Below are 23,260 nucleotides of genomic sequence, written 5' to 3' on the forward strand. Positions count from 1 at the left end.
AAGAAATGCCGCATTATACTGTGTTCCAGGAAGACACTGGAATGTTCCATTCCTTATGCAGATACAGGGCCCAGTGCTGCGGAGCTCACGTGTTATGTAGAACATATGTATCGCATGGTGGATAGATGTATGTGGGCACATCTGTAGGCGATATGATGGAAAGGTTCAACTATTTCAAGGCATTCTAAGAAATTCAGTATTTTAGAAAAATAAAGATGAGAAAAAGCTTTCATATTGGAGTGCGGAAAGCTCAGTGTCGGGGTCCAACGTGTAATGTCATGGTGCGGGTCTTCCGTGTGACAACTTGATATAGGGGCAACCTGGAATGTGACTTTATGACGTGGCGGACATCATGATGTCAGCCCATCCGCACGACTCCTTGCCTGCTGTGCCCGCCGTGTCAGTCAATAGCTGATGACTGCCCAGCAGTGATAACCAGATCATCTTGTAGACGTCAGTTCAGTCATCCGCTACAGACTGCCCATTGGTATTAAAGCCAACATTTAATGTCTCCTCTTCAGAAGAATCCCGCAGAGGAGACTTTCAGCTGCCATTAGGGGGGTGTAGACAGAGCCCTACATGGTCAAGCCCTGCCCCCATTTAAAAAATCAATAAAAATCCTGCTATTTGCCGGTTTACGTTGAGGGGGCAGGGCTAAAATTATGCAAATTGGAGGAAGTCTGCGGGCATGTAGAGGCATACGGGAGGGAGGCTTGCCCAGCATTCCTAGAGGGGACCCGATTTTCAGGAGCCTCTCGGCCATTCCTGGAGGGTAGGCAATTATGCATTAAAGGTTTGTGTCAAGCCCCACCCACCTAAAATGGGTGGGGTTCATAAATCACCGGGGCCTAGCAGTGAATCCCCTGGTTTCCCTGCAGGCCAGTCAGAGCCTGGGAAGACTACTAGGCAGTGTAAGGAAGAATTAATTTGGTTTACAGAAAGGCTGGTTGTCCACGAAAGACTCCCTCTCCCACCAGTGGCGATGAGCACTTGTATGGTAAACCCGTTGGGACAAATTTGTAGCTAAACTAAAGGAAATAAAAGGCACATTCTAGTTATTTTCTGGCTATAAGCACTAAATCTGTTCCATAAACACCCCCCCCCCCCCTCCCCCCTCCAACAAAAGTTACTGCATAGACTTTGCCTGCTGAGAAGATCCTCCTGGTCCATCTAGTTTACCCCATTTGGAACCATCTTGTTCTCTGAATCCAGAGATGTCGTTCACCCTATCTTTGTACACGATGGCATTTTGGCATTTCCTTGGCAGTGCCCCAGCCACCTCTGCACTGGCAGATTACAGGGAATCAAAGTAATGTCCAATTTGCAGCTGACTGCTGAAACCGTTCTTTCGGTCTCATTGCTTGTGGTAACCGGGCGCTGTCCGTAAGTCACAGCGCCAGGATTGTGTGTAGCCATGGCAAGCCTATTCTCTCCTGACTTTGCTAGGAAACCGCTTTGCTTCATGTTATGTAATCAGGTGGGAAACCGTTCCTAATGACAGGCTGACTGAGACGGGTATACTGTATATAGCAGAATCGAGGCACCTGCCATCTGTGCGGTACACCTGAAAGTTAGTTGCATCTTGGCAGTGGTTATACAACCCCTTTGTATTATAAATATTTTACGAAAATGCCTGTCTTGGCGTGGCCTAAACTGTCCGCATATTTCTGTGTATACCAGCTTACGCTTACGTAAACCAGAGTCGTCTTGTCAATGAAATAAAAAAGCAACCTCAGGGTGAGATGTAGTAAGCCTTGAAAAGTGATAAAATGCGACGAACCACCATACTATCAGCTCCTAACTGTCATTCCTAACACAACCTGTAGCATGACAGTTAGGAGCCGATTGGCTGATAATTTATCACTGCGTGTTATCGCTTTTCAAGCTTAGTACATCTGGCCCTTGAAATGGTTGTGTATAGGTGTGTGTGTAGAACAATTTTCGGCTTCAATTTTTTTATTTATTTTTCAACATAATATCCTTCCACGGCAATACATTTTTCCCAACGTCCCTGCCATTTCTTTAAACCCTCTAAAAAAAATATGATTCATCAAACTCACGTAGGCGTTCGTCTCGACGATGTCCTCCTCGTTTGAGCTGATTTTTTTTTTTTTTTTGCGAGCCACGTTTTCAGGTTAGGGAACAGAAAGAAGTTGCAGGGAGAGTACGGTGGATGCGGAAACCATTCATAGCGCAATTCATGCAATTTGGCCGCAACAATTCTGGATGAGGGAGCTGGTGCATTGTCGTGGTGGAAAAAAAAACTAACCTGTGAATCAATCTGAAATTTGGTATGGCGTTGTTTGAAAGATGGTAGTACACCGTAGTAATACCAACTTTCCTCGGCAACGCCACCTGTCTTTAAACACAGGTACTTATTGATCCACCCTTGTAGACACACACACACACACACACACACTGTTGTTGTATTGTTTATAGAAATATAGAAGATTATCAACTTTTTACGGTTGAATTTTTGCCTTGTGTGTAAATGCACGAACGGCGCCACATTTCTGTTATTAAGTGCCCTGTTTTCTGTTCTTTCAGGAAAAGAGGAATAGAGGTCGTACAGGTGAGTAGGATACAACATTTGCTTTTCTCTCTAGAATTGTCAGTAAGTGCAAGTAGTCCGTCCACATGTATGAACGTTTTTGCTATCTGGTTCAGCGTGTCATTTCTATCATGGGATACACACAAGGATAATGAATACTAATTGCGCCTTGGCTGATAAATGACTGTAATGGAGTGTACACACGGTCGACATGCTGCCGTGCGATGCGAGTCCCGATGCGATCTGATGGCATCGGGACTCGCATCGCACGGCAGCATGTCGACCGTGTAAGAACATGAAGGAGAGCAGAGGACAGTACCTGTCACCAGGGTGCCGGGATGTCAGCGTGCTGCGACACCCGGGTCCGCGGCACATCAAACAGCTCCCCTCCCCCCCCCGCCGTGCAGATATCAGGCCACACCCCCCGCCCTCCTCTTTAGACGGACTTCTTCTGGGTCATCAGCCCTGCAGCGCAGCCCCAGGAGAAGCCCCTCACCCTCTGGCCGCCGGAGCTATAGTGAGTATTCAGGCACAAAGATTATATAGTGCAGATCTGCACTATATAGTCTTGCCTGCCCTTACTATGTCGCTGCCAATTTGCGCTCGCTCGTGAGCGCGCATCGTCAGCGCATCGGGTTCGGCAAGCCCTGAAAAGTACACAATCGGTATACGATAGGGCTTCCGATGTGCACTATATCGTCAACATCAGAAGCCATATCGCACCCGTGTGTACACACCTTAACACAGAAGGGAAAAATGTGTTTATTTATACCTACAAATCTATAGGTTGCGGAGATATTGATAGAGGGTCCTATTACTTAAGTGGGTATGGGTCATTGTGTCGACATGGCTTTTGTCGACACGTGATATAGGTCAGCGTGTCTATGGTCGCCATGGTTGGAAGGTCGACACAAGCATTATGTTGATATGGACTAGGTCGACAGTCAAAAGGTCAACATGAGCTTTTTAAGTTTTTTTTTTTTGTCCCGAATGCTGACATGGACACTGTCAAAGTGTACCGCGTGACTTGCTGCACTCGCCATGCTTTGGACACCCTATTCTATTCTTCCTAATGGATGGTAGGGCATGAAATACCGCCTGTCGGCACATGTCGGCTCAGAACAAAATGTGAAAAACCGTTGTCGATGCTTGTGTCGACCTTCCAACCCAATGCACGTAGACCTAATATGGGTCAACCATAATGGCCACTTAAGTGTGGTTGCTACAAGAGGAGAGTGACTTGAATGTGCCAACTGTACATTGGCCCTTATTCAGATGTGATCGCAGTACAAATGTGTTCTCAAAAGGGGCAAAACCATGTGCACTGCAGGTGGGGCAGATGTAACTTGTGCAGAGAGAATTAGATTTGGGTGGGGTGTGTTGAAACTGAAATCTAAATTGCAGTTTAAAAATAATGCAGCCAGAATTTGCCCTGCACAGAAACAAAATAACTCACACACTATCTAAAATCATCTCCACGCCGACTTGGATAGTGGGGGTATGAAAAGGTCGGAGGACGCGTATCGCCGCGCTTCGGGTTGGCGTTGACAATGGGGGTGCATTTAACATTGTAAGCACCCATCTGGGTGATTGTACAATTAAAAATCGAATCACATCGCATGGCATGCATCGCATGCCTCTATATTGCATACGATGGAAATCAGGGGTGTGCAATGATGGAACAGCATGCAAATCGGCCGGAAACCATGAAAAATCGGGCGCAAAATCTCATGCGATTTTCGGCCGATATCGCGGGCGTCCTGATAATACACAAGTACCCCATTTTTCTAATCAGCAAATTACAGCAGGTATCAGGTCGACAGTGAGTTGGTCGACATTGAAAAAAGGTTGACACGTTAATGGTTGCCATGAAAAATGTCAACATGATTTTTCTTGATGATGTCCATGTTGACACATGCCGACATAGACATAAAAAAGGTGAACAACTCATGTCGAGCTTTCCCTGTGTCGACTTTTTTTTTGTCAATGTTGACCTTCTACCTATTGACTTTCAACCAATAGTTGTCAACCTATTTACTGTCGACCTAATAATCCAGACCCTTACAAGGGTGACTTGTATAATACAGTCGGGTGTGGTATGAAAATTTGGCATTCAGAATTTTCTACACGAAAATGTCAAAATCATCTAAATTTCCACATGTCCCATCACATCCAATCGCCTCTTATGGTGCCCAAGTGCTTTTTTCCAGCACCCAATGCCACATGTTATCTACGATGCCACATCGGGTGCTGAAAGAGGGCTGCCGGCAGGTGTCGATGTAGTGCAGCGCTGTGCAGGAGGACTGGCGAGCTGCAGGGGTCAGTGGCGGCATCAGAATTTGAATATTTTTTTTTAAAACACTGGGCAGCCCTCTGATTGGCTGAGACAGCTCTCAATCAGCCAATCAGAGTGCCGTCAAGTGTTTTTAAATAGTTTCTTCAAATTCTGCTATCCCCTGCTTACTGCTAGCCCTTCTGCACAACGCTGCGCTACACCCTTGCCTGCCACCTGCTCCCCGAACCCACTGCCTGTGCTTCTGACTCCTGCAGATCTGGGTAAAAACCACATGCTATCGCTCATGCAATTTAATAAATATTATGTGCAGCGACATTCGGGCCCGCGTCGGGTGGCCCATTCGACGTGCATACAATCCTTCAAATCGGTCGAAATCTGAGGATTGTATGCAATATCGCCCTAGTGTATGGGCACCATTACTTCACTGTCTACCTATAACATGCGCCTACTGGTTCCATTACGCCTCCACTGCTGTAACCTCATTCCCGAACCTTGAGACCACTCTTCCAGCTCCAAAAAGTGTTTTTTTTTTTTTCTCTGTGTTTAAAGGGGTTTTAGAGTTTACTTAAAATAGCAAAAAGCTGAGAGCATAAGCAAATATGAAAGACATTGACCCAGTTTAGTAGTCTGGTGCTTAGCCTGCCATGGGGATCTATGAAGCAGAAGTAGGGATGGCTTTATCTGTCCGCATCTAGCCAAAAGTATCTTTATGGAGTTTAAATGACCTCTATTTTCAGTCTCTACAAATAAAGCTCACGAGATTAATCTCTGACTATTCCAGTCTCTGGAACTTGTGTAAATTGTATTATGGGTGAAACCTATTAACCTAAAAAACGAGAGAAAATAGAAAATGTTCTAAAATCGTTATAGATTTTTAAAGCAAGAGTAATTGAACGTGGATGAGAATATTCCACAATGATTTTCTGAGCGATGTTACTTAGTATAATCACACACACACACATACATATACTGGGATTCATTTTATAGATCAGGTCACAGCATACCGTAGTTACAGACAGCAGTTTACAGGTAATCACAGCATAAACAGACTCTTGCAAATGCTCCAGTGGTTCCTACCATAGGCCACACCCCGGCCTATCGCTTGGGCAGGTAATCCACCATCAGGAGCATTTGTACTCTTTCCTGGAAACACTTATATCAGGCGATCACAGGTGCTGCTGATTACACACCTGGCTTCTGCTACTGCTCCAAAACCTGGTCTGGATCCTCCACATTATTCTCATGTGGAGAGATGCTGTCTCTGCCCCAATATTTTTGCCTTTTTTTTTTAAGTTGTTGAGGATACTTTTTCCTCTTTGCCGCTTCTTGTTGGCGTGAGTGGAGAAGAGACCTGTAACGAACCATTTAAAGAGAAAACCGATGAACTATGTGTCTTTGATACGTAGTGCGGGCTGTGTACTCCTGAGCTGAACAATGCGCATGAAATAACTGCTGTGTTTACACACGACTAAATAGGACAGATGCGTTCTCCTTCGCTCCTCTGCAGCAGCAGGCCATATTAGGAGGGAGGTGTTTATCCAACTGAGCCAACAGGGTTTGAGTGACAGTTTTGCAGACTTGTTTTGCAGAAACGCACACTTGAATAGAGCAATTCATACACTGCATATGTCCCACCCGATTTCAGTGGGGCAGATCTGATTTAAGTGTTGGCATCCATTTCCTGTTTTGTGGCAGGTGTTTGAAATATGACAGGTAGGAGCTGATTGGTTGGTTGTTTATCACTCTCCATTTTATCACTTTTGAAGCTTAGTGCATCTGGCCCATTTATTTTAAAGATATCACTCATAAGGGATACAAATAGCGATAAATCATAATAGTAGTAGTAATAATAATAAACGAAAAGTGTTGGGGTTCTTCCAAATTTGGAACCAGTATTGACGCGTTTTGATGTGTAACGCATTTCATGAACTTTGATACCCAACGCATTGGTTTGAAGGAACCCTGTCTTCTTCCCAGCTAACTCTGGGATGCGTCTTTCTTCCCTCGCATATAATTACTTATAAACTGTAAAACCCCCTGTGTCCCGCAGGATAACGAGCTGTTTATGAGTTGTTGCATTTGTTTCCATAGTAACTTTGACTTTAATTAATCACAATGAAATTGGCTGAATAAGTCGTAGTGTGGTGCCTTGGCCGGACACTGGAACAGAGCTGATCATTCTGGTTAAGTAAATGCTGTCTTTACATGAGTTCAAAACTGGTTTTCGGTTGACGGTACAAGTCAGGATAAATATTGGGGACTTTTTTTTCATTTTGGGGGGTTGTGCATATCATAAAGGTTCCTCAGCTCTATGGGAGGATTTCAGCTGTTATACGTGCCTGCGGCCACTAGATGGCACTCGACTAGGGTGGCCAATCTCGGGATCGGCGGGATCCCGGGATTTGGCCCCCAAAACGCCGGGATTTCAATCCCGGGATTGGAATTTCCAATCCCGGGATTTCGGGATTAAACTGCGCATGCGCAGTTTAATGCCGGGCAGCGTCTGAGCACTCAGACGCTGCCCGGCTTCTCCCAATCCCCGCAGTGCGCAGCGTGACGAGGTCACGCTGCGAGGTCACGCTGCGCAGGGCACAGCCGCACGTCCACGGCTGCCCGCCCGCCCAGCGCTCCCGGCCACCTGCCCGCCCACCCACCCAGCGCTGACGGCCGGCAGCACTCACGGCCGGCCACCCGCCCGCTCACCCACCCAGCGCTCACGGGGACCCAGCGGCAGCGGTCCCTGTCCCTGCCACCCACCCAGCGGTACCTGCCACCCACCCGCCCACCTAGCGGTCCCTGCCACACACCCGCCCTCCCACCCAGCGCTCCCTGCCACCCAGCGGTCCCTGCCACCCACCCGCCCTCCCACCCAGCGGTCCCTGCCACCCACCCGCCCAGCGCTTGGGTGGCCAGGGTGTTTTTTATTATTAGGGAAGCCAATCCCGGGATCCCGGGGATCCCGGGAATCCCGGGATTGAGCATTTTTCAATCCCGAATCCCGGGATTGAAAAAATGCCCCGGGATTGGCATCCCTACACTCGACTGAGTAATTTAATTGTTGCTCCGTTTGGGTGCATAGAACATTGACGTCACTGTTCTGTTTGTTGTTCTGTCATTTTGATGGTCTGGTAACTAGTACTTAACCCTTTGGGTGCCAACGTCTCTGAGAGATCGCTCACATTTGTTATATAAATTAAAAAATATATATATTTCCTGTATAATGTAAACATTACAGGTCATTATGATGAATAAAAACGTGTGCTTGGAAAAGTTCACACCTAGATAGACCAGGATGGGGTATATGTAACAGTTTGACACACCCCGCCCAAATGTAACTCTCTCTGCACGTGTTACATCTGCCCCACCTGCAGCGCAGCACAGTTTTGCCCTTTAGAGAGAGAGAGTTTGCTTTTGGGAGCCAAAACGGAATTAGGCCCTTGATGTAGAAAACCTCATCAGAAATAAAATAATTAATTATACAGACCTATAATATACAGCCGGATTAGACGACTGGTCATTTTTGTTTCTTTTGCCAGAATCAATGCTAGTCAGCAGACCTCATCATGTGTAACGTATACAACCTCCCGCAGCACAATTGGGGACGGTCCTCTTTATAGAGTATTGATTTTCTGCAGGTCTGGGGAAGCGATGCAGTGTCTGCCGTCTAGATTGTACTGTACACACATTAGTGATCCATTATCTACCGTTACATGAGCAGATCCCAGGAGACAGGTGTGTGGCTTACTGCTGGCAGTATACTGCTGCACACTCTGCTGCTTTTCTAACTTAATTCTGCATCAGCAGGAACGTCCTCTAAGTGGATGACCAGATATTGCAGTAATCCCTTACTTTTGCAAGGGACCGAAGAAAAACTGTCTAAACGCCAAAGGAAAAAAAAGTGTAAAGTAGGAAAAAAAACACTAAAAACAGCCGGAAACTCAAGTAAACATAAGAAGAAGAAAAAAAACCCATATACAGTAGTCTGTAGCCGCTTCTGCCATTAAACTGTGACGGGTGTAGGCATACACAATCTGACCAGCCTGCGAATTGCTTAGCTTAACATCAGATGATTGTTGCAGTGTGTGCGTAGCTCAAGACTCACTCGGCGGCTGTTTGGGACCAGAGCTGACATCACATGACTTCCCCTCAAATGCTTGGACATGCCTGCGTTTTCCCTGACACTCCCCGAAAAAGGTCCGGTTACCAGCCACAAGCGCTGGCTTCCTGTCAATCAACTTGCGAACGACCAGCGATATATATAAAAAAAAAAAAATTCTCTCAGGATGACGGAATGAATACTTGCAGCACATGCGCAGTCTATGGAATATCGCCAGGCCTGCTTATTTGCAGCCATGCAGTCAGGTCAGAATTAGGCCCAACATTTGTTACAGTGTGGAAAACATCATGCTGGACCATCTGCAATAAAAATAAATACTTCAATAAAAATGTCTGCCACCCAATATTTCCATACATTTCAGTGCTTGGAACCACTGTGCTTTGTCTGTGGGCCGGAGGCTGGGTCTGTGGGCCGGAGGCTGGGTCTGTGGGCCGGAGGCTGGGTCTGTGGGCCGGAGGCTGGGTCTGTGGGCCGGAGGTTGGGTCTGTGCACCTGAAACTGGGTCTGTGCGCCTGAGGCTGGGTCTGCCACAGAACCGCTGATAAAAAATCTTCCTGAAGCTCTGGAGAAGGTATCGGCACTAGTGTGTGAGGGGCTCTGGGGTACGGATCGCCATCGGTGCAGTCGCCATCGATGGCGATAATGCAGCCAGCCATCGATAGTAACAAACTATGTGATGGATGACCATCGATAGTTCTACCTATCGATGGTCATCCATTTTCTTTGATTGACTGGCTCACAGGCCAATCAGAATGCAGGGGCGGAGCTTCACAAGTTTTGGGGTGGAGCTATTCTCTGTGTCCCGGCACTTTTGAAGAAAAAAACAAATCGATAGAGGGAATGCATCTGTTTCTCCTCCATCGATTTGCAAAAGTATTCGACATCGACCATAATCCACCGATGATTTCAAATCATCAATGGTCGATGGGCATCCTTACTCTGGGGTAACACTGCTGCCTGTGTACAGAGGCCAAGTTCAACACAGACCCGCACATGTGCCAGTACTCCTACAGTAATTGGCAGAAGCAAGATACACCTAGGTAACGGGTTCACCAAATACTGCAGGGGTCTCAAACTCCTTTAGGACCACACAAGGGCAACACTTGACCAAAAGCCGCATCCCTTTTAATGACTGGATGGATCCAGGTCTGTTTCATTGAATTTTTACTATTGTGGTTTTAATTAGTCATTCTAATTTCTAGTTACTTTATTAAATTGAGTTGTATCGTATTTAAACGAGGGAAGAGACAGATTGAGCTTAAATTGTTGTGGTTCTAAAAATAAATAGGTGGCTGTTAACTATTAAAAACCTAAAATTTTACCCTAAAATCCAGTTTACGTATTTCCCTGTTTGTTGTGTTTGTAATCTCTAATCAGAAAGTCTACTAGCGAACCATAACTCCCAGCATGCTGTGCGGCCTATTGACCCCATTTATCTGACTCTGATGTTACGCTCTGATCCAGGCCGCAGGAGTCCTTGTTAAGCCCGCAGGCGCACTGTAGGATTGTCCATGACCTCCGTTTCTTACTCAGCACTTCTTAAATGCCGGTCTGTTTTGAAGTCCTGGGGCTTGGTTATTAGCACCAAGGCCTGCATCTAACACCCTGTAGGTGGGGTTCTTGTAGATCAAAAAATTGCGTCCGTGCAAGGCAGCCGGGGAGGGATTTTCACGATGCCGGTTGCCAGGGAACTGCTGTTTTCTTGAAACTTTGGAGATGGTTTATTTTCACATGAAATATTAATGGCAGCAGCTTAGAAGCCAGAGCATCAGGAAAACGTGAGATACTTCAAATGCCGAGCCAGGAAAAGCACACAGACGTCAGGAACTGATCACACTGAAGCTTGGCGTGCTGTGATTCCCAAAGCCCTGTTTATTTTTATTTTTATGCCAGGATATCCAAAAGCACACATTGCCCTAAGAATGCATGGAAAGTCGGGAACGTTAACTTTTTTTTTTTTTAAAGACACGTAAATAATTTTTATGCTGTTCCCATAAATGTCACTAATTACGCTGATGAAAGCGGGGCTCGATCTGTGGGACCTAGAATCCAAATGACTCGCGTACATCCCATCTAGTCCTCTGCTAGTGCCGTGGGCTGGAAGATTTTGTTTTTTAAATGTTGAGATGTCTGCCCCAAACTGACGGAAAAAAACATATAGAACATTGTATACATGGCTGTTATTTGAAGGCATATTTGTTATTGAATAATTCAAATTTTGTAGAGCTGGATTTTCGCACCGGTATATGATTGACCATGTGACATCTGGCCAAGGTTTCCAAAATCTTCTATGCCATAGGTAAATTATTGATGCGTTTCTACCAAGGGACTATTTGCAGTCAATGGCTACTGCATCATGGGAATTTTACTTGTAAGCGGCTTATTCAATGTGGCGTCACGACTGTCGGGCTAGCCCGACCGCTGTGACCCAGTCCCGTTCTCAGCGGGCTCGACGTCAGCTCGGCAGGCAGGATTCAATGTCCTGCCTGCCGAGCGTCGACAAGGGGGTGTGGATGGGAGAAATGGCCGGAAATCGTCAAGTTGCGGCTTGGAGCTTGACAATTCCCAGTCGTTCTCGGCAGAACGGGCCCGACTGCTTGTGAAGTCAGGCCCATTCGGCTGAGATCCAAGTTCAATGCTGTTGGGGAAGACAGCGTTGATCAGGGCCTTCCGCTATTTCCCCTGGAATAGCGGTGGGGGATTGAATACCCCCCGAAATGTTTACAATTGGGAACAGAACAGCAATACAGGCAGAATACCAATTTATTCAGCACCTCCTTTTTTAATCCATTAACATCAGGCTGCAGGAGATCTGGACACATCTGACTTTAGGGGGGTGTAGTGTTAGACTGCTAGAAGGTGTGGGTGGTGGTGGTGGTGGAGGGTGGGGGGGTTGGTAGCCTAGAAGAGTTTTAGGTGGTTTCAGTTGCCGGGATGCCGCTGATAGTCCAGCAAATCCTGATGATAACGGGCAGACGGAGAGTAAGAGGTCCCTGCTTGCAAGCGTATGTTTGGCTGCAAAATACACGAGGATAAGTGCTACATAATGGATATTGATTCCGTCAGATTGAAAGGATCAAACGTGCTTGATGGACTCTATGATCCACTTACACATCAATGTTGGCCTAGGGTCAGAGTTATATATGTGCAGACAGAGAACACATGTAAGTTCTGTGTGAGCTTTGTAGTGGGGAGGTACATACGCACTTAAGTAGAATGGTTCACGGACGTTATGTGGGTGAGTTCAGGATGTGATATTCTGCCTCAATAGTTATTTTCTGGGGAATTCTTGAAGTTTTGGAGACTACAGCAAAGACTTGCGATTAGGAGGGAAGTCTACAGTCGGAAAAAGTTCTGTGACCAGGTGCAGGTAATGGGGGCGGAAGAGAGACTCGGATCGTGTGCAGAGCGGAGTGGTCTGGTTGTAAGATATCTACATAAGTGTAATTGAAGTGTGTGTGTGTGTGTGTATGGACGTTCCACAATAACTCTCGAACTCTTTAACTAATCGCCTTCAAACTTTGCACACAAAGTTATCATCTTAGGGGACAATCTAAGTTCAAAGATGGGTTTAATCAGACGACCCCTTAAGGGCACTGTCATAAGGGTCCATGCTATTTCTGTTGTATTCATACATTGTGATATGTCCTTGGAAAGCTTAGGACTTTCTGAATACAACCAGGGCCGCTGAAAGCGCCGCCGGGCCCCGGTTATTAAAAAGGGGGTGTTGTCAACAGGAGGGGCATGACCAATGGAGGTGGTGTGGCCACACCCCTGTAAAATGTTTTTTTGCAGGGGGTGCGGGCTGTGTGCCAGTGCACAGGCTGCTGCTGCAGCTGCATCTCTCCCCCGCCCAGCACACGACACCGATCAGTGTGTGCTGAGTGGGGTAGAGAGGCTGTGCCGCTGCGGCAGCCTCTGCTATCTACTCCCACTGCCAGGTCTCTGCAGTGGGGGAGTGGGGCACGGGACCGGGTATAAAGTACCCTCCCCCTCTTGACGGCACTGAATACAACAGTGGTGGGTTTATCTGGGGCAGGACAAACCTACCAGGGCGCCGGGTCCAGTTGTCCATGATATCGCTGTATACAGACATCGCCTAGTGTGTGCCCAGCTTTAGATGTATGTGACAAAAGATGGTTCATGATTTAATGTGAGGAGCGAAGGAATAAACCTCAAAAGTGCGATTTGATAAGTAGGAGGAGAACCAGGACGGTGTCCTGACGGCCCAGAGATTGCATCGTTCATTTAAAAAGAGAGCGGTCAACGGTGAGAGGAGAACTAGAAGTGTGTCGTGTCCAACACCACCGTGGGGCCGTATTCTAGTCTATTCAGTCCCCGACATGTTCACACCCGGGACTGATGGTTCTGCCCTGCGCATGCACATATTCTCATGTGCAGGGCTTCTGTGCGGGCGCCTTCGCCAACCTTCACAGGAGAGGGGGGGGTGACGGCGGCACATTGGAACGCCCAGCATTTCATGTTCATCCCCATGCAAACTCCGGGCGTTCGCATGTAAATGTGGCCGTGACGCAGTGTGCATGACGTCAGTGTCACATGATGTCAGCAGACCACCCTGGGGGCGGGGGTGGTCGTGTTTTCACCGAGTGGCCTCTCTGGGAGCCCGTATGCGGTCCCTACCTCAGGTCAGTTTTGGGGCTATTCCTCATTTTCCCCAGAGCAGGCCTTAAGGCTTGTATACACTGGGAAATAACGGCAAAATAGGCGGCCATGCGGACCTGGTGGGGTGCCAGCATCGGCAAGTGCGCACACATTTGCTGATGGCAGCGGTAAGGAAGGGCGGCAGGGTGGTGGTTTGGGGCGGGGTGTGGAAGGGGGACATTCTGCAGCATGGCCCTCGTTTACGATGCCCTGTCGTTATTAATGACCCGCATCTTCTGCCAGTCACATTGGTCAATATTTTGAACACTATTGCTCAGAAGGACCCAAATGAGCGATCGGGTACAGAATATATAACCCAGTGTGTATGATCGCACCTTATTAAGATGCTTTGAAGGAGCGAGGGACCAGAGCGAGCGAGAGAGAGGACGGGAAGTTTGGGATAGGATTGCCAAAGAAGCTGCCTCAGAGGAGAGAACACCTCCCAATGGGACTGCCTTGGGCGACTAGCAGGTTGGGCTTCCAATAGGAAGTCGCTGCCAGTCACCGTGCAGCCAGTGCAGTCTCATGGAGTTGTGCAGGTATAAGTAGCGTAAGATGGAGAGGCCAGTGCTGGAAGAGAAGTTATCGAGGGTGTTCGTTAAATCCTTTAGAAATCTGTTAAGAAACGGATGGAATTTCTGTGCTGAAATCTTTTAAAATCTAATAAAAAATCTGGTTTTGGCAAATATACGTGGAGGATCTATTCATATAAAAGGAAATATGTTTGAAGGGTTGTGTGCACTCTCTGGGCATTATGTTTGATATAAACACCTTAATCCTTTGCCGTGTTGCTATGTACTGTGGTGTCCTGCTCTGCTGTGTCCCTCCCTGGGTTATTCCTATTTCCTCCTGCACACTACAGATGCATTTGTAAATGAGAATCTCCAGACATTATTGATTGTGCAATGTTTGTAGAGCTGTCCGGAGGCCTACGCTACCGATCTGCGCGCTGGCTGGGAATTACGCGCTGAAGGGCAAATCAAGTAGCTTTGAATTTAAAAATAAAATAATTGTGTGTTGCCTGACCCTAACTTGCCCCTCATACTTACCACTAGGGGTGTCTGTATTCCGTAGTCGGCATATTGACCCTTGCCACGTTCCTGTGTCGGTCTTCTGATGACGGTCAGAGTTTAATCTGTTTTGTACGGAGGAATGGAGTAAAAATCCTCCAATCCGATGTACAGGACTAATCATGGTGCCCATACATTTCTGATCCCCCTTGAACCTTGTAGGTGAGCTCAATGGAAATTGGATCCGACTTGTCCTTAAGGTTCCCCCTACCCTAATGTTTGGGGGGCTTAAATACTAGAGACCAAACGGAAGTCATTCAGGGCAGGTGAGAGGGGTGCTACTCCAAGCTGAAGGAGTCCCAACCTTCAAATCAGTGACAGATTAAGGTCTGTGGGGGCCCTGGATGGTGTGGTGTCCCCCCCTGCACACCCTTATTTGCACGTGATATCATGCTGGGACTTTTAGTTCAACAAAGAAATAAATATACAGTGCTGTACAATAATTATAATGAACTCTGCTATCTAACATTGACCAAAATCTAGGTGCTAGGTATATTTATTGGCCAAGAAATACTTGCCAGCCAACCAGCGTCTTGGTGACCTAGGGGGTATTCAATATCGGATTCCGACTGTCAGAACATTTTCATTTCATCCGACAGCAACTCAATAGTTGGAATTCAATGTTCCGGCTGTCGAGTGTCGGAAAGTCTATGGATCGTAAAAAAAAAAAAGGTCGCTGATTGTCGAAAAACGTCCGTGAATTCGACAATCTGTGGCCGATTCCGACAAAACAGATCCAACTTGAAAACAGTCGGTTCTGACAGCCTTCAGTGTTATCGTTAACGGCAGCATTGAATAGGTGAATAACGATATTTCCCCTGTCAGGAAATATCAGCACATATTGAATACTCCGCTAGTCTCCGGTGGGGATATAATACTATGTTTAAATCTGGGCGCAGGACCCTAAAGACACAAGTCTTCCAAACCCTCCAAGTGCCACTTACAAATGTTCTGTCTATGGTGGGTTGCTGGCCCCTGCACCAGGCCGGTAACCACCATCCAGCTGCAGGGGAGTGCAGTCCAAGCAGGGCGGAGTGATGCGTTCAATGAGATGAGGGTTTTCGGCAATACTCAGAGCACCACGTAGGTGAGCGTGCCGAAATGTATATTTTATTACGCCTGGTCTCTCTTTGGCTCTGCCGGCGACATTCTCTGCTCCCCTTATTATAGCCACGGACGTATAACTGTACATCTTTCAGAAATCCAGGCTGTGCGTGATGGATAGTAAGTCGTTAGCAACACGAAACCTGCTTGGAGCAGGTTCTTCCTTTTTATCCTGTTTATTGTTAGAGGCCTCGAAACCATAATTTTTTTTGTCATGCTGCTCACTGCGATTAAGTTGACGTTCTGCAGGGACCCACTTTCCTTTCCATGTGACCAGCTGCAGCTGGGAGATTCTGGGCCTGGAGCAGAGAGTGCGGGACCTTGTCAGGCTGGAGCTGAGCTGCTGCTCCTAGCCGTGGCTGTATTAGGTGCCAGACGGCAGCATTTCAGGTTCTGTTGTCATGTTTTATACATCTGCTAGTTAAAAAACATGTACTTTTGAGTTGTGATCATTTTTACTTTCACTTTCAGCGGTGACCGGTGACCGTTTTTAGCCCACAACCTTTCTACCTCCCTGCCAGTCCCTATCTGCTCCTCGCACCACTCCATATCCAACACATTTGACAACGGACTAGTGTCCCTGCAAAAATCGCTTTCAGCACACAGAGGAGTAATTTGGTCCATCGGTTTATCTGCTATAAAAATTTAAAGGGCATGCTTTCTTTTTGTGTAGTTGTTTTTTTCCTATATCTTGGGTTGTAGGTAATATCTTTGTCTTCTATTGTTGGTGGACTGCTACCCCTAGCAGAAGGGGCATGATGAGAGTAGTAGGGCACCACTGGACAAACGGCAGGTTACAGAGGAAGCTGGGTTGAATTGGTGGTGGGGGCTGTTTGTTAAAGGTAGGCTCCCATTGAGCGGTGTCACACATGGACTATCGATTCACAGCAAAAATTCAGTTGTCGTCTTGCCACCTTATCTGCGGTTCAGTAGTCCTTTTCTGTTGGTACTGGGTGGTGCTGGGGGCGGGGAATGTTTTATGCACAAAGTTCATTCCGCAGTCACCTGCTGTTCCGCCTCCATCTGTAGGACAGAGCCCAAAGTCTTAATCACCCAGCGAACGTCCGAGACTGAAAACATTAACCCTTTCTATATAGTGCCGGGGATCTCTAGAGAGATGTCAATTGTCAATACAAATTCTGCAAAATACAATAGAACACGGAGTTTAGGGTCAGGGTGGACAGCTGTCTGTTGGAAGGAACCTGTGGTAGCCATATACTACAGCAGAGATACCAAATGTTCTGCACCGCAAATCAAAGAGTTTCCTATCGAAATAATCAACGCAAATTATTCATTTCGGAAAATTGTCATCCTTGGGTTCGGTTGACATGGTTACGCTTGTAAAGATTGTTCTCCACGGTCCTCCTTATGCTTGGTTTATATGGCGGTGGGTATGGTAGCGTTTCTGTCCACATAGCTTCTAAGGCGTCTATTGAATTATCGTGATTGACATTTACCTTAACTTAACTCTAATTACCCATAGAAATAAATGGTACTTGTTTCCTAGCACGGCCACAACGATTTAGATCGTTGTGGTCGGAAGATAAAAAATCGGATCGATCGCATCGCATGCGATTTGGTCGCATGCGATGCGACCGATCCGACCGACCGATTTTTCACCCGATTTTTTTTTTTTTCACCTGATTATTTTCAATTGCCCCCCCAAATGTTACTAAGTGGGCTAGACCCCACGATAGACGTGAACCCGAAGCGTGGCGAGCGCAGCGAGCCCGCGAGGGGCGGCGGTGCGCGTCCTCCGACCTTTTCATTCCCCTACTATCCACTAGGGCGTGGAGTGAGAATAGAATAGTGTGGCGAGCGCAGCGAGCCACCGAGCCCGAAGCGTGGCGAGCGGACGCGTCTAACTTCACAGGTATACGCGTCCCCTCGCGGGGCTCGCTGCGCTCGCCACGCTTCGGGCTCGGTGGCTCGCTGCGCTCGCCACACTATTCTATTCTCACTCCACGCCCTAGTGGATAGTAGGGGAATGAAAAGGTCGGAGGACGCGCACCGCCGCCCCTCGCGGGCTCGCTGCGCTCGCCACGCTTCGGGTTGACGTCTATCGTGGGGTCATGGCGGGCACATAAAAAATGTGAAATGGGTCATATTGGGCCATTTCACCTTTTTTATCATTTTACCCTATGTAAGATGGACTTAATCAAGTCCATCTCATCTTGTGCCATTATAATGGCACAAGACCGACGCGATCCTCCCGATTTCAATGTTAAAAGATTTTTTAACATTGAAGTCTATGGAAAAATCGGGTCAATCGGTCGGTCGCATCGCGGCCGATTTTAATTGGTCGCGACCGACCGATTGACCCGATTTCTGTCATTCAAAGGGAAAAAATTGTAAAAAATCGGCCACATCGTGAGGATCGTGTCCCTTAATTAAGAGCCACGATCACTCACGATTGTGGCCGTTCTAGGAAACAAGTACCAAATAAATTACACGGACACCTTATCCTAAAAATAATCACACGGACACCTTATCCTAAAAATAATCACACGGACACCTTATCCTTAAAATAATCACACGGACAACAACTGCATAAGTTAAAAGGTCAACAGTAATTATTTATGGCCAGGAAAGCGCTTGAAGACCAGCTAAGTCACAAAATGTTAGTAATGGCGGCGACTACCACACCCCAACTTATAACCAGGCTGATGAACCGCCCCCATTGAATTTAAGGCACAGCCTGCACTGTGGCATGGTGGGGACACTTCAAGGAAGTGGCCAACGTCCCCCCCTCGGGGACAGGACTCACCCGCCGTCCTGGCAAAGGATGGCAATACCGCACAGTGACCACCTGTACCTCAAAATTAACCGCTGGTTGAGAGCGCCTTCCCGCCAATTATTAATTCCTTTTTGTGAAGCCAAATTAGGTGAAAGCCGAAAGGCCAGGTGGAAATTGAAAAAGCGAGGGAGGGAGGGTGGAAATCCAGACTCAAAGAGGAAGCAGCATCATCTGACTCCCCTTTATATACCCCTGCATAAGCTACCACCCATTCTCTACCTAATTGGCTAAACCAACCATCACTGACTTCTATGGGTAAGAACTATTCAACAATAACTTTATCGGGACAATCACAAAATTCTCAGGCTCTTAAATGCCCTCGTGCCTATACAGCCCTCACTTCATCTATTTGGAGGGGGCACAGGTGGGACGGTAAGACAGAGAAAAGTGGAACAACTCACACAGGACTAGATTCTCTAAGCTTCAAAAGTGATAAAATGGACAGTGATAAACAGCCAGCCAATCAGCTCCTACCTGCCATGTCACAGACTGTGTTTGAAAAATGTCAGGTAGGAGCTGATTGGCTGGCTGTTTATCACTCTCCATTTTATCACTTTTGAAGCTTAGAGAATCTGGCCCCTAATCTACTAATATGGGAGTTCTATTGAAGATGAGATGTTGCTAATAGCAACCAATTGAGAATGTGGGCTTAATGAGTCTTTTTTCATTTTCCTTCTTCACTACTGCAAATAATACTCCAGAAACCTCCTCCGGGACACATGCGGTACCCTGGCTGTAGACAGCTGTTGCATACAGTCACCTGGTGTCGCGTAACCATGGGCGTTCCTGGTCAGTGGCTGCAATGTGGCCTGAAACAACTACAGTTCCAAGCGCAGATACACAGCGGCCATATGCGGGGGAATTCCAGGAGGACTCCCTGAGCATTCCATCGGCGAGTGTCAAGGGTGCGCTGATGGTAGAAGGGGTCAAGTTGCACGGCGCCTCAGCGTTTGCACTCTCCGCACGTTGGGGGAAAAAAATCATAAAAAACTCATGTTTATCTTTTTCATGTTGACCTTTTGATCCTGTAAGCATGTCCACCTATGGCCTGTCGGAATGCCTTGTGTTTGATAGGCAGTCTGGGTTTCTATGTATGACCCATATTCTGTAGCTAATCTGCCACCCTTGTGTACAGCAGCGACCTTTCTAATGTAATCGTAGCCTACTCTCAGGCTCAGAGACGGTCCATGCCCCACGGTCCAGGAGGTGATGCAGGACTCCGCACTGCTTCTGAAACACACGACAACCTTTCCTTAAATCGATGTGTATCCTGAACATCAATGGGCTGCCCCCATCCCATGAAAGCTAAACGACGTAAAACCAAGGAGCCAGACAGATGTTTTATTGTAATGAATGTTGGGCCAGGACTAAGATTTTAGTGATAGGAAGAAGTGGGGTTTTGTCCAAACTTCCGCCCTCCGTATACGTCCCTTCCAGCTCCTTGCCGGAGTCTGTAATCCACATTGTTTTGTGTGTATATACAAAAGGACAAAAAAAAAAGATGAATTCAGTTGTCATAACCGGCGTCACATCCCCTTTTAATACTAAGGAGGCGAAAGTCAAACCGCTTTTTGTGTATGTGAGTTAAACCAGAATGTGCTGCTGCAAGTTATCCCGGCTTCAGGAGCCGGCCAGGAACGACAGGATACAGAAGATCTGACTGATGCATCTGCGTCCGTGACACGTCGGTTCCGCCTTGGCTGAGGTGCGAGGATTACTGCAATAAACATACAGCACTGGCCAAAACCGTGGGTCCCCAGCTGTGGTTAAACTACAAGTCCCAGCATGCACTGCCACAGTTTTACTATAAGGGACTAGTAAAACTGTGGCAATGCATGCTGGGACGTGTAGCTTTACAACAACGGGAGAGCCACAGGTTGGTCAGACCTGACCAGACCTCCCAGCACAGTGAGCCGTGCGAGGGGACGCAGTACACTTTTATATGGTGCCCATGTCGACATAGACACCAAATAGCGTGAAAAACTCATGCTGACCCATGTCGACCTTTAGTTTGTGGTATGTCGGCCATTTCAAGGTGTCGGCCTAGTATCTGTCAATCTCTTATACCGTAACCGCACCCACAATGCCAGAAGTTTATTGTTGAGATGTTAAAAAATTATTTAATCAAGAAAAGTGTGCTGCACTGCCCCCCTAAGATTAGGGGGTTATTCGGTACGCTCGCTGCAGGGGGCTGGGGTGACACCTGGCGCGTCTACATGTTTCGGTATCGGTTGCTGAGAAGGACAGGGGTTATAATGGACAAATAGGCCCCTAGAGACTATTTTGCACATTTACTTTAATAGAAGTAAATCCATAAATGTGAAGTTAGCCTTTTAAGTTTGGGCATGATGCCATATCCTGTCCTAATCGGTTCTGCCGAATGCTGAGCGGAATCTATGGGACGTACTTCTAACGAGGCAGCTGTCATCCTGCAGTGTGTGTGGGGCAGGCTAACGAAGGGAACGAATTTATCATCACAATTTTTTATGTTGCAACAGTCTCAATCAGAATTTATCTTGATCTTCGATCTCCTCAAGTTCTGAAATTACAATATTAGATTATGAACTTGCTGTTACCCAGTTTGTTTTATAACTGTCTACAATATTAAAGTGCAGCGGAATCTTCCGCGCTATTTAAGAAACTAAATAAATTAATGAATAAATATTAGTGCTATATATGCGCAGTACGGATGGTATAATGGTTAGCATTACTGTCTCACAGCGCTGAGGACATGTGTTCCACTCCCACCATGACCCTAACTGTGCGGAGTTTGTATGTTCTCCCCGTGCTTGCGTGGGTGCTCTGGGTGCTCCGGTTTCCTCCCACTAACCCAAAATATACTGGTAGGTTAATTGGCTCCCAACAAAATAAACCCTAGAACATGGGTCTTCAAACTGTGGCCCTCCAGTTGTTGTGAAACTACGAATCCCAGCATGCCTTGCCACAGTTTTAACACTCCCTTATAGCAAACCTGTGGCAAGGCATGCTGGGATTTGTAGTTTCACAACATCTGGAGGGCCGCAGTTTGAAGACCCATGCCCTAGAATGTCTGTGTGTGCGTGTACATGTGGTAGGGAATATAGATTGTAAGCTTCACTGGGGCAGGGACTGATGTGAATGTTCAAATATTCTCTGTACAGCGCTGCGGAATATGTGTGCGCTATATAAGAAACTGCTAATAAATAAATGTACAAGGAACAAGAGCATCAGAATAAGCTAGACCTGCTTTATTCTTCTGATTAGCTTGTTGACATCTTAATCTCTTAATCAAGTTACATTGCAAAACTGGGGATTTCATAATGCTGGGGTGTGTGATTACCAGAATTAACACAACATGTTTGAATAACAGTGTTGTAATACCTGTAAACACTCCTATTAAATGATCCGTAATTCCTCAGTATATCATTACAAAGATGCTGGAAGGACAATGGAAAATCAGCAGCGCTGTACTGCAAAGTAAAGGTTTCGCAAATCCACACATATAAAAGGCTAACTACTCCTCACCTCTATGAGGGGAAGTACCACCAGTGACCACTAGAGGCCACTCCACGGACTAAATTACACCTTTGTGGGCTAAAAGTTGCCGTAACAGAAAGTGAAAGCCATTTTTGCAGGGACACTGGTCTGTTTTTAACTTGGTGGATATGGAGAGAGAGAGCTGTGAAGACAGAGATTGGAGGTAGGAGCAGATAGGGACTGGGGATGGGGGTGGAGAGTTTGTGGGCTAATAACTGTCACAGCTCAAAGTGAACGTAAAAACGGTCACAGCTCAAAGTGAAAGTGAAAAAACGGTCACAGCTCAAAGTGAAAGGACATTGCAGAAGCTGTAATTTTGATGGGCTTTTAAGTAGTATTTTCATAAAATATTGAAGTGATTGGCATCTTGTTGCTGTTTTCTGACACGTTATTCCTGTTAAGAGTCTTCTTCTATTGATAAACCTTATTGTTTTATCACATTGCTTTGGACATGCTGACACTGGACATCTTGTTGATGGTCATAATGCCGACAATTGCATTGTCGACCGTACAGTTATAAGTTTAGGCTGTTGGTTGTGGTTTATCACAGTAGAAAAACCGTTATGTTGTCATGTCGACCGTTGACATTGTGACCGTGTCAACACCACACCTGTTGCCGTGATACATTGCAGAACATGTTAGGGTGACCACCTGATTGTGTTGATTGCTCAGCCAAGGTTCTATAATGTGAATTTAGGGCCTAATTCAGATTAATTCGGAACAAGGAGAATTCGGATTTGCGCATGTGCAGTGGCGAGCAACGAACGGCCTCGGCGAGTTACTGGGGAGGGAGGAGGCGGACGGCGAGGCAAATGGTGACCTCCTGTAGCGGAGGCATGCGAGGAGGTGTGTTTTCGTTACACATCCCCTCGCCTGTTACTGAGGGGAATCTGCGATGGCGGAGGGGCGGACGGTGTCCTAGGCGCTGGGAAAGCAGCGATGTTCGCAGCATATCGGGCCAACCTGAATCGCCCCTTAATTCAGTCTGTTGCTGTGGATAATAGCAGCAGTGCCCTTGGTATGGTCCTAGAATGACTTACATGTATGGTTATATGCCAGCAGGACTTGTCTAATGTCTTGTAAATGCCTACTTCACCCCGATGTTTGTGCTCTGATGGGACAGCCCTCGTATCGCGCAGCGTTTCGG

At 46.9% G+C, this 23,260-nt stretch overlaps 1 protein-coding gene across 4 annotated transcripts in view; it reads left to right on the top strand.

Moving 5' to 3' along the window:
- ITPK1 (inositol-tetrakisphosphate 1-kinase) overlaps window positions 1–23,260 on the top strand; it is a 108,769-nt gene that overhangs the window by 22,100 nt on the left and 63,409 nt on the right. For 3 of the 4 annotated variants that reach the window (XM_083167748.1, XM_083167747.1, XM_083167749.1), the window contains exon 3: window positions 2,548–2,572. The exons of the other annotated variant lie outside the window; for it this stretch is intronic. In XM_083167748.1, coding sequence (XP_083023874.1) covers window positions 2,548–2,572 — 25 coding nt within the window. The remainder of the gene's footprint in view (window positions 1–2,547; window positions 2,573–23,260) is intronic. 4 annotated transcript variants of the gene reach the window in all.

The sequence above is a fragment of the Crinia signifera genome, chromosome 12, assembly GCF_055691185.1.
Source record: "Crinia signifera chromosome 12, ASM5569118v1, whole genome shotgun sequence".
Classification (NCBI taxonomy): Eukaryota; Metazoa; Chordata; class Amphibia; order Anura; family Myobatrachidae; genus Crinia; species Crinia signifera.